This window comes from Triticum urartu, chromosome 5 (assembly GCF_003073215.2).
Source record: "Triticum urartu cultivar G1812 chromosome 5, Tu2.1, whole genome shotgun sequence".
In the NCBI taxonomy this organism is placed as follows: Eukaryota; Viridiplantae; Streptophyta; class Magnoliopsida; order Poales; family Poaceae; genus Triticum; species Triticum urartu.
In genome coordinates, this window is record NC_053026.1 from 418,859,942 (window position 1) to 418,871,736 (window position 11,795).

General features: G+C 59.1%; 1 protein-coding gene across 1 annotated transcript; it reads left to right on the top strand.

Annotated features, from left to right (window-relative positions):
- Positions 1-501: 501 nt before the first annotated feature.
- LOC125509452 (CBL-interacting protein kinase 16-like) lies at positions 502-2,308 on the top strand. Its single transcript, XM_048674432.1, has one exon. It carries the CDS (start codon positions 712-714, stop codon positions 2,053-2,055), a length of 1,344 nt encoding a protein of 447 aa, XP_048530389.1. The 5' UTR covers positions 502-711; the 3' UTR covers positions 2,056-2,308.
- The last annotated feature ends 9,487 nt before the right edge of the window (positions 2,309-11,795 follow it).

The following is an 11,795-nucleotide window of genomic DNA, read 5'->3' on the forward strand; positions in this document are numbered from 1 at the left end:
AGGAAACTGCGGTTTTTTCTTCTTCTTTTGAGAAATAGGATAGGAAACCAGTGGTTAAGAGGTGCGCGAAGATGAAGATTCATTGGACGTTGGACCGTTGACGCCGGGGGAAGGCTGCCAGGGTGTTTCGTGCAGAGCAAATGCCCGGTCCAAGTTCATGGCCGCATCCCTTAAACGTTGAACGGGTATAGTAATCGGCCCAGTTAGCCGACAGACACCACCTTCCGTGCTGCTGCAACCTGGAAGCAACAAACCCCCCCTCCACCACTCATGGGCCGTCACCGGGCCACTCTTCCTCCACCACTCCCAACCCCCCACCTCGACGCCTTCACATTTGTCCCCTCTCCTCTCGGCTCTCGCCTGCACCGCATCGCACGGCCCGTCCACCCGACCCACCTAGGCCTTAGCCACCTGGCCCGTGCCACGCCTCTCCTTGTCCCGCGCACCGCACCGCCCCACGCCCCCGCCACCATGCCAGTACAAATAAGCGACCGGCCGATCCAGTGTGCCGCCCTCCTCAAACCAGCAACGCCCGCGTCAAACCCATGTGCCCGCCCCCATCTCTACGTGCCCAGACCCACCTAGTTAAAGATCCCATGACGCGTACCGCCCCCGCCTAGTTAAAAGATCCCATACAAGCCGCAGCAGCAGCAGTGGCCATAGTGACTAGTAGTGAACTTCCAAAACAAGTCGGCAACGTCCGAGCACACAATGGCGAGAGGGCGGGAGGGCGAGGTGAGGACCCTGGTGCTGGGCAAGTACGAGCTGGGGCGGATGCTGGGGCAGGGCTCCTTCGCCAAGGTCTACTACGCCCGCGACCTGCGCGACGGCCAGAGCGTGGCCATCAAGGTCATCGACAAGGCCCGCCTCCGCCAGACGGACGGCATGGTGGAGCAGCTGCGCCGGGAGATCTCCGTCATGCGCATGGTGCGCCACCCCAACGTCGTCGGCATCCGGGAGGTGCTCGCCAGCCGCCAGCGCGTCTTCGTCGTCATGGAGTACGCGCGCGGCGGCGAGCTCTTCGCCAAGGTCGCCCGCGGCCGGCTCACCGAGGACGCCGCCCGCAAGTACTTCCAGCAGCTCGTCGCCGCCGTCGCCTTCTGCCACAGCCGCGGCGTCGCGCACCGGGACCTCAAGCCCGAGAACCTGCTGCTCGACGAGGAGGGCCGCCTCAAGGTCACCGACTTCGGCCTCGCCGCGCTGCCCGAGCAGCTGCGCCACGACGGCCTGCTCCACACCCAGTGCGGCACCCCGGCCTACGTCGCGCCGGAGGTGCTCCGCAAGCGCGGCTACGACGGCGCGCGCGCCGACATGTGGTCCTGCGGCGTCGTGCTCTACGTCCTGCTCTGCGGCTTCCTCCCCTTCCAGCACGACAACTACGTCAAGATGTACCAGAAGATCTTCAAGGGCGAGTACCAGATGCCGCCCTGGGTCTCCGGCGAGGCGCGCCGCCTCATCGGCCGCCTGCTCGCCGTCGACCCCGCCAAGCGCATCTCCATCCCGGAGATCATGCTCACGCCCTGGTTCAAGAGGGGGTTCGTGCCGCCCGTCCCCTCCTCCCCCGCCACGCCCAGGAAGTGGGACGACGACAACGCCGCCGCCCTCATCGACGGCAGCGAGGACAGCTCCGGCAACATCTCGCCGCGGACGTGCAATGCGTTCCAGCTCATATCATCCATGTCCTCCGGGTTCGACCTGTCGGGGCTGTTCGAGAGCGAGCAGAAGGCGGCGACGGTGTTCACCTCCCGCGCGCCGGCGGCCACCGTGTTCCACAAGCTGGAGTCCGTGGGCAAGGCGCTGAGGTACAACACGACCAGAGGGAAAGGGTGGAGGATCAGAATGGAGGCCAAGGCCGACGGCGCCAACGGGCGGCTCGCGGTCACCGCGGAGGTGTTCGAGGTGGCCGCCGACGTGACCGTGGTCGAGTTCGCGCACGACGGCGGCGACGCGCTCGACTTCAACAAGTTCTGCGCCGAGGACGTGCGCCCCGGGCTCGCGGACATCGTCTGGGCGTGGCAGGGTGACGTGCCCGCCTTGCCGGGCGCCGTCGTTTGATCCAATGCAAATTAGTGATACTGTGTAGGACTTGCCCGATCAGTGCACCAGCTTGGGCTGTAAATTTTAGTGCTACTAGTAAGTTTCTTCGGGGCAGCCATGACTAGAGTGCTATGGCTCGGTGTAACGCGCAGAGCAACTTGAGGAGAGGTGTCTGTAGATCACGATACATGCGAGGATTTGTGCCTGATGTGTACGTACGTCCGGCGATCGATGTGTACATATATGCAAGAGTAGTTTTGTTCCTGATCAATTCAGCTTTTGTTCCCTGGGATGAGATACGATTCGATGATCACATGGTCCTCTCTATATTTCAGATTCTTATCAGTTGATGTGACGAACTGCTAGGAATCGTGCCTTTTTGTTCTGCTATAAATGGAGATCGTCTATGATTATCGAGCTTACCTAAGCCATTTGTATGTGTCAAAAGGATTAACTTACAGCAAGTAACATAACTTACCAGAAGACAAATTTGCCATTTATAACAAGTAACATAATTGTCATTACATAGCGCTTATCAAGAAACGTTGAGTCTACAAGCTAATAAATGCAACCATCTACTTTATAACATACTTTACACGATAAAGATAGTAAGTAGTAACATAGACTAGTGTCATATCCATTAGTTAAGGAGCTTAGAATTGCTTTCACAAACAAAAGTAGAAGAAAATCACAACGCCTCTACTATCGTGGCATGATATTTCCCAAGTACTTCGCATCGGCGGTGACCCAAAGCGATGCCTCATTCTTGGTGTTGAAGAGAATGATAGACGGTAGCATGGACTTGTGTTGGAATACGCTCCCATTTCGCTCAACGAAATTGTCCAACAGGTAACCATTAAAATCCTAGGTCTAAAGGTAGAACCAATTTTTGTGGACCTCGATCTTGAAGTCCAATCCTGCCGGAATAGATTTCTTTGCCGCCTTGCTAGGCCCCAAGGCTTGTTTTTTGATTTGGTGAAGATGCCCAACAAACCACGACTAAAAGAAAAGAAGTGCCCAACAAACACGGGCGGAAAAAAATGCCCAACAACTGATATGAAGTCTTAATTGTCTTTCCCTTTTGTCGTTTCAAAGTACCTGGCCTCCATACTCCTTTTATTAAGGGCAAAGGGACCCTAATACGGAGTAGTTGTATTTTTAATTACAATCATTTTACTACTTTTTAAAGGGGCCCTAATCATTGTACTCATCGCGTATTTTTGCCTAAGGAAAACATACGCTCGTACGCGGTCGGTGTCGACACAACAGATACTTATACTCATGTTAGAATTATGGAGTACGTACTATTGAACTATGCCAAAATAAATTATCGGATAAAATATTACTACATTATTAAGCAAGAGATGATGACGAGATGGGCCGGAGACCGGCGGGAGCAGCACACCTTTCTCACTAACCACTGATTATTTTGTATGTTTGGCGATTAGCTCAAATGTTGCGGGTGGAATACGAGCCAACTCTCTTGATTAGCCATCAATTCGATTCCAGTCGAGTCGTGCTCGCTTAGTTTTAGAATAGGTGTCCCGGGGTGCTCTTTTGGGAACGGACAGAGGCTCCGCTTCTGGTCGGACCAGGGCTGGATGGGCAGAGCATCATCGAGCAGCTGGCTCCGCACCTGACGCGCTCCCGACCACGCGTGGGTGAAGGAGATTAGGACCCGGCACTCCACCACTCCATTTTTGAAGCCGGAGTTAAAAAGTACGGAGCTGGGAAACAAATGCTCCGCGGCTCCTCGTAATTTTAGGAGTGACTCCGAACAGAGCCTAGAGGAGCCTCATCTGTGTCAGCCATCGCGGAATTCCTTCAGTTGTAGGAGGCCATAAGCAACTACCAACCCCCAAACGACCCTGATCACTTTGCCTGGAAACTGTCTTCGAAGGGTCTCTACTCCTTCGGCGACACCTACCAGGCCTTTTTCTTCGGACGGGAGTTTGCCCCTGCCGCTTCGGAGATTTGGCACTCCTCGGCTCCCCTCGATATTAAGATCTTCGTCTCGTGTCGGAGGAAATAGCTATGGATAGCCTAGCTGGCTTCTCCTACTTTTTCTAAAAAAATTACGAGCCCGTCCGGCTCTCAAGAATCCAAGACATGGAGTCGCCTTCCTCTTACTGGCTGCCACCCAGGCCGGCTTTCGGAAGGCGGTCCGACTTAAGCCCTCATGAGAAGGCCGATTCCAAAAAGCCGGCCATGAGAAGGCCGACTTCAAGAAGCCGGCTCCCGTAAAGCGGTCGAGACCGTACCCTCAAAAGTTTGCACCCACCTAACAGCGGTGCGACGGGGCGTGGCTACAGTGAAGCCTGCCACCCCCGAATCCCGGAGCACGCCCGGCACAATGCGTCGTACGGAGTAGGCATGACCCGTCCGGCGCGGCACTGTTGCCATGTTGACCTTGGTGTCACCCTCGACGGGCCGCCAGCGTGGCCCCCAGATGGTGGGCTCCTTTGAGCAGAGAGATGCCCGAAGGCAGCCACGCCTCCAACCAGTCGGCCCAAGACAGAGCCGGCTCCCCGCAGCCGGCTTGCCGCCTCCCTCGAAGAAGACGCCCCATTAAGGAGACAAGACGCGGTGAGGCTACAGCGACCGCCTGACGGGCGGCGGCACTGTAGCCGCGCCTACCACGACGAAGCACACGTCACCAAGATGAAGCCACAGTAACCAGCCGCCGACCAGGCCCTGGACAGTGGGGCCTGCCTGTCGACCAAGGGGCCGGCAACCGGCGGGACCCACTAGTCGGCGGGCCCTAGCAGCCGGCGCAGAAGCCGACGAGCGCAGTCACAGACGGCTGGGCCCCGCGCCCAGTCGGATTACCATTGTACCCCCGGGGTGGGCCTATATAAACTCTCCGGAGCTCCCATGCAAAGGGTTGGACCCCCTGCTAGTTCTAGACACCACACAAGGAGAAGAAGCAGGCTAGCCGTGCCCTCCTTCCTCCTCCCACTAAACAGCTCAAGGAGCGTTGTGTAGCTACTTGATTCATCTAGTGAACATGCGGAGACCCCGCAGAGCAGCAGTAGGGGTGTTATCTCCACGGAGAGCCCCGAAGCTGGGTAAGATCCGCCGGCGTGCATGTCTTCACCTTATCCCGTTTCCAGGCACCGGCGATGTCTTACTGGCTCTCACAATGATAAGCCACCCGTTGGCATATGTCGCACCTACCACCCGACATTTGGCGTCCACCGTGGAGCCAGGTGCACCGTCGTCCGGAGACCTATTCTGGACGGGAACCTCATTTCTCCCCCGCGAGCGTAGCCAGCCCGGCACGCCCGATGACGCTTGCCACGACGCGCTGCAAGGCGTCACCAGCGTCTGCGCGGCGAGCAGCCTCGCCGATCTCCTCGACGAAACCCTCGTCTCCGACGAGCTCGCTTCCGATGCGGACACCGACCACCTCGCCAACCTTCTCGGCCGGCTCCATGTCTCCAGCGAGCCTGCTGTGGATATGGAGTCGGTTGGCTCCACCGACCCGATGCCCGTCGACTCCGACACGGCCTCGTTCGACATCTTCCCCACCAGCGTCACGATCTACAACGACCCGCTTCCCCAAGCCGGTGGCTGCGACGCTGCCACCACCGAAGTGATGGTTGTCGGCCACGGCGGCACGGCCGACGAGAGCGCCCACGACGCCCCACACGCGGCGGCCCACAACTTGTTCACCCCCCTCCCGGCCAATGCCGACAACGAAGCACTGGAGGCACGCCGCCTCGCCCTCCTCGAAGAAGGCCGGAGGCTGGCTTCCGTAAGACGCCTCACTAAGGCCTATCAGCACGAAGCTGACCGCGCCGCTTTCGGCACGCCGGCCCCGGGTGGGCCAAGCCGGGCCGACCTTGTCAAGCAACGCGGCGCCGTCATCGCCGACACGCTGGGAGTCGACCGCCCGGTCTATGCCACTCCGCTCGAGAACTTGCGTGCCGCCCAGGCGGCCGTAGACGAGTTGGACGGCCTGGAGGCCGAGGACCTCCCCCACATGACCCGGCGCATCCAGCAACTGATCGATGCAGCCGCGCAGCGGCACGAAGCCGACGCCCGCGTGGAAAGCCCTCCCCCGCGCCGAGATCACGGTGCGACGTCCCGGACGCCGACTACGAGCAACACCCGCGCGCGGCGCGAGAAAGAGCCGGCTGCCAGCCGCAGCCGGACCCGAATCTCCATCGAGCGAGACGCGGATGGCCATCCCCGAGCCATGGAATGGCGGGGCAACCCGCCTCCGCCTCCGCCCCGTGGAGAGAGATATCCCGCCCCGCCGCCAGTGGCGCACCCGACTCTCAGCGGCCGGCTAGGCCGCCGCGAGGGAGTCGGCGAGAACGACGCCCGCCATCGGATCGACCGCCTGGCGCGATCCCTGGCGTTGGAAGAAGAAGACGATGTCGGCCTGCCTTGTTTCGGCCCCCTCATCCGCGACGAGCCCTTTCCCAAAGGGTTCTCGCTCCCAAGAGACACGCCCAAGTACAACGGCTCCGTGAAGCCGGAAGACTGGTTGATCGACTACTCCACGGCGGTTAGCATAGCCAACGGCAACCGGCGCGTTGCCGTGAAGTACGTGCCCTCATGCTGCAAGGCACGGCGCGGACCTGGCTCAACAGCCTCAAGCCGCGCAGCATCAACAGCTGGCTGGACTTCACAGAAGCCTTCATCCGCAACTTCACCAGCACCTACAAGCGGGCTCCCAAGCCCAGACAGCTCTCCTTGTGCGTACAAGGCCCCGTCGAGTCCACTCGCGACTACCTCACGCGTTGGGCAGAGCTCCGCAATTCTTGCGAGGGGGTGCACGAGGTGCAAGCCATCGAGTACTTTACAGCCGGATGCCGAGAAGGCACCCTCCTTAAGCACAAGCTCCTCTGCGACGAGCCGGCTACCCTCGACGAGCTTCTGGACATAGCGGACAAGTACGCCACCGCCGATTCCTCGATGAAGACCGAGCTTCGGGTAGACGCGTCCGAAAAGGTACTCAACCCGGCGCCCAAGACGCCGGCTGGGGATTCCGGCCGACGCCCCCACTCGAACGACCACAAGCGCAAGGGCCCCGCGCCGCCTCCTGCCAGTCGGCAGGTGGCCACCGTTGAAGACGTGCCGCCTGAAGGGCGGCCCGTGCCCAAGAAACCCAAGGGCGGCCGGCCGGCTTGGCAGCCGGCTTTCTCCTACGAGCAAACTCTCGACGCCCCGTGCAAGTTCCACAGCGGCGCGAAGCCGTCCAACCACACAACCCGGAAGTGCCATTGGCTCACCCGAATCTCCAAAGGCGAGGGGCTCGCGCCGCCTCCGCCTGCCGGCCCCGCCGCCTCCGGCCGCTCGGCCCGCAGTCGGAGCCGTGCACGACGAGTTCCCTGACGAGCAAGCGACCTACATCATCTTTACAAGCCAGCCCGAAGACCGGCGCAGCAAACGCCGAGAGCACCAGGAAGTCAGCGTGGTCGCTGCCAACCCCGCCGAACACATGCATTGGTCAGAAAAGCCCATCAGCTGGAGCCGGGCCGACCATCCAGAGGTGATGCCGTCTCCAGGCTCTTATGCCTTGGTCCTGGAAGCCACCCTTGCAACAGACAGACACGCCGCCCGCTTCTCCCGTGTGTTGATAGACGGCGGGAGCAGCATCAACATCCTGTACCGTGACACCCTGGAGAAGCTAAACGTCAAGACGAAGCAGCTCATGCCTACTCGGACAGTGTTTCATGGCATCGTACCCGGCCTGTCCTGCGCCCCCATTGGCAAGATCAAGATTGATGTACTTTTTGGGGACAAGGAGCATTTCCGCCGGGAAGCGATCTGGTTTGAAGTGGTGGACCTGGAGAGCCCTTACCATGCATTGCTTGGCCGACCTGCCTTGGCCAAATTCATGGCGGTTCCCCACTATGCATACCTCAAGATGAAGATACCAAGCACCAAAGGCGTCATCACCATAGCCGGCGATTACAAGAAGTCCTCTGAGTGCGCAGCAGCCAGCAGCCGGCTGGCCGAGTCCCTTGTGATTGCCGAAGAAAGGAAGATGCTGGACCGAGTCGTGGCCATAGCCGGCAAGCAGTCGGCCGTGTCCCCCGACCCCAAGGAGCATGATGCTCAAGGATCTTTCCAGCCGGCCAAGGAGACGAAGAAAGTGCCTCTTGACCCCGAGCACCCAGAGAGGTTTGCCGTCATCGGGGCAAACCTGAACAGCAAATAGGAAGGCGAGCTCGCCGATTTCCTCCGTGAGAATCGGGACATCTTTGCATGGTCCCTCAAGGACATGCCGGGTGTTCCGAGGAAATTCGCCGAGCACAAACTACACGTTCGAGAAGACGCAAAGCCAGTCAAACAACCCCTTCGCCGACTGTCGGAGGAAATGCGGGATTGTAGGGAAGGAGATAGCCCGGCTTTTGGCAGACGGCTTCATTATGGAAGTTTTCTTTCCAGAGTGGCTCGCCAACCCGGTCCTCGTGATAAAGAAGAACAACAAGTGGCGCATGTGCATAGACTACACAAGCCTCAACAAGGCCTGCCCCAAAGATCCCTTTGTCGTGCCAAGGATAGACCAAGTGATAGACTCCACAGCCGGATGCGAGCTGTTGAGTTTCTTGGATGCTTACTCCGGATATCACCAGATAAAGCTGGATCCGGACGACCGCCTGAAGACCGCCTTCATCACGCCATTTGGAGCCTTCTGCTACCTGACTATGACATTCGGCTTGAGAAATGCCGGTGCCACTTTTCAGCGTTGCATGCAGAAGTGCCTCCTCAAGCAACTCGGTAGAAACGCTCACGTTTACGTGGACGACATCGTGGTGAAGACGGAGAAGCGCGGCACCTTGCTGGGAGACCTCAAGGAAACGTTTGAGAACTTACGCCGGTTCCAAATCAAGCTCAACCTCGAGAAATGCGTGTTCGGAGTGCCAGCCGGCCAGCTCCTAGGCTTCCTGGTCTCCGAACGCGGCATCGAATGCAACCCGGTGAAGATCAAGGCCATCGAGAGAATGGCGATCCCCACCAAGCTTCGAGACATTCAGAAGTTCACCGGGTGCTTGGCCTCCTTGAACCGCTTCATCAGCCGGCTCGGAGAGAAAGCTCTCCCCCTCTACCGCCTCATGAAGAAGAGCACTCACTTCGAGTGGAACGACCAGGCCGACCAAGCTTTTCACGAGCTAAAGAAGATGCTGGCCACGCCGCCCGTTCTGGCGGCGCCGACTGAGAAAGAGCCCATGCTCCTCTACATCGCCGCAACCAGCCGGGTGGTCAGCACCGTCATCGTAGTCCAACGCCCAGAAGAAGGCCGAGCCCAGCCGGTCCAGAGGCCGGTGTATTATCTGAGCGAGGTGCTGTCCGCCTCAAAGCAGAACTACCCGCACTACCAGAAGATGTGTTACGGCGTGTACTTCACCGCCAAGAAGCTGAAGCCCTACTTTCAAGAGCACCCCGTCACGGTCGTATGCACCGCCCCGCTGGCCGAGATCATAGGCAGCCGGGACGCATCCGGCCGGGTGGCGAAATGGGCCATCGAGCTGGCCCCTTACACGATCTTCTACCAGCCCCGCACCGCCATCAAGTCCCAAGCACTGGCCGACTTCCTCGTCGACTGGGCCGAGACCCAGTACCTGCCGCCGGCTCCCGACTCCACCCATTGGCGCATGCACTTCGACGGGTCCAAGATGCGCACCGGCTTGGGAGCCGGCGTCGTCCTTACCTCTCCCAAAGGCGACAAGCTCAGATACACGCTACAGATCCACTTTGCCGCCTCCAACAACGTGGCCGAGTACGAGGCGCTCATACACGGGCTCCGGCTTGCCAAAGAACTTGGCATTCGCCGGATCCTATGTTATGGTGACTCAGACCTAGTGGTCCAGCAATCATCCGGCGGCTGGGACGCCAAAGACGCAAATATGGCGAGCTACCGCTTCCTGGTCCAACAACTCAGCGGATACTTTGAAGGATGCGAGTTCCTCCACGTACCGCGGGCCGACAACGAGCCAGCCGATGCCCTGGCTCGAATAGGCTCTACTCGGCAAGCAATACCAACCGGCGTCGCTCTACAACACCTCCTCAAGCCATCTATCAAGCTGTCTCCAGAGTCCGACTCCATCTTCGTGCCGCCTGACCCCGATGCGGCCGGGTCCGGCTCGAAGAACCAAGCAGCCGAGACTCCCGCAGCCGGCTCGGGGACTTCGGCAACCGGCTCGGGGACTGCCACACCCGGCTCGGGGACTTCGGCACCCGGCTCGGGGACTGCGGTAGCCGGCCCGGGGACTGCACCAGCACAACAGCCGGCAGCTGACTCCAGCATTTCACCACCCAGCCCGCCCACCCTGGTAGCAGTAGCCACATTGGCAGTAGGAGAAGTCACGGCTCCGTCTTGGGCTCAGTCCATCCTCAACTTTCTAGTAAACCAAGACCTGCCGGCTGACGAAACAGAAGCAAGACAAGTCCAACGTCGAGCCGGAGCATACACAATCGTCAACAAAGAACTCGTCAAGCGCAGTGTCACTGGAATCCTCCAACGGTGCGTCGAGCAAGAGAAGGGCATTGCAATCCTCAGAGACATTCACCAAGGAGAATGCGGCCACCATGCGGCCTCAAGATCACTTGTCGCCAAAGCCTTCCGCCATGGTTTCTTCTGGCCGACTGCTTTGGATGACGCCAAAGAATTAGTTAAACATTGCAAGGGGTGCCAACTTTTCAGCTCCAAGCAACACATGCCGGCTTCGGCACTCAAGACCATTCCCCTCACTTGGCCCTTCGCCGTTTGGGGACTGGATATGGTGGGCCCATTCAAGACGGCGCGCGGCGGCATGACACATCTGCTCGTCATCGTGGACAAATTCACCAAGTGGATTGAGGCAAAGCCGATCAAGAAGCTGAATGGGCCGACTGCTGTGACGTTCATCGCAGACATAACAACTCGGTAGGGCGTGCCACACAACATCATCATCGACAATGGCACGAATTTTGCCAAAGGAGCCTTGGCACGCTTCTGCGCAGCCCAAGGTATCCGACTGGACTTAGCATCCGTCACCCACCCGCAGTCAAACGGCCAGGTCGAGCGAGCCAACGGCCTCATCCTCTCCGGCATCAAGCCCCGGCTGGTCGTACCTCTGGAGTGCTCAGCCGGCTGCTGGCTCAATGAGCTGCCGGCTGTCCTCTGGAGTCTGCGCACTACACCAAACAAGTCAACCGGCTTCACCCCTTTCTTCCTTGTGTATGGTGCCGAGGCGGTCATCCCAACTGACATCGAGTTCGACTCGCCTCGAGTAACCATGTACACGGAAGCGGAGGCCAAGGAAGCACGAGAAGACGACGTCGACCTGCTGGAAGAAAGCCGGCTGTTAGCCCTCAGCCGGTCTGCCATCTACCAGCAGGGTTTGCGCCGCTACCACAGCCGGAAGGTCAGGCCAAGATCTTTCCAAGAGGGCGATCTTGTGCTCCGGCTGATCCAGCGAACAGCCGGCCAGCACAAGCTCTCAGCCCCTTGGGAAGGTCCCTTCGTCATCAGCAGAGCTCTAGGCAACGACTCCTACTACCTGATCGATGCACAGAAGCCAAAGGCACGCAAGAGAGACGACTCCGGCAAGGAGTCGGAACGACCATGGAACGCCAACCTCCTTCGAAGATTTTATAGTTGAAATGCAGTATGTATCATGCTAACTTTTGTATTAAGTACAAGACAATAGGCCCCCCGAGGAGGGCTCGGGGACTGCCATCCCTTATTTATGAATGAAAAGTATCATGCTTATGACCTTGTCATTTCATTTACTTGTTTCATCCGGCATCGGGTTCGA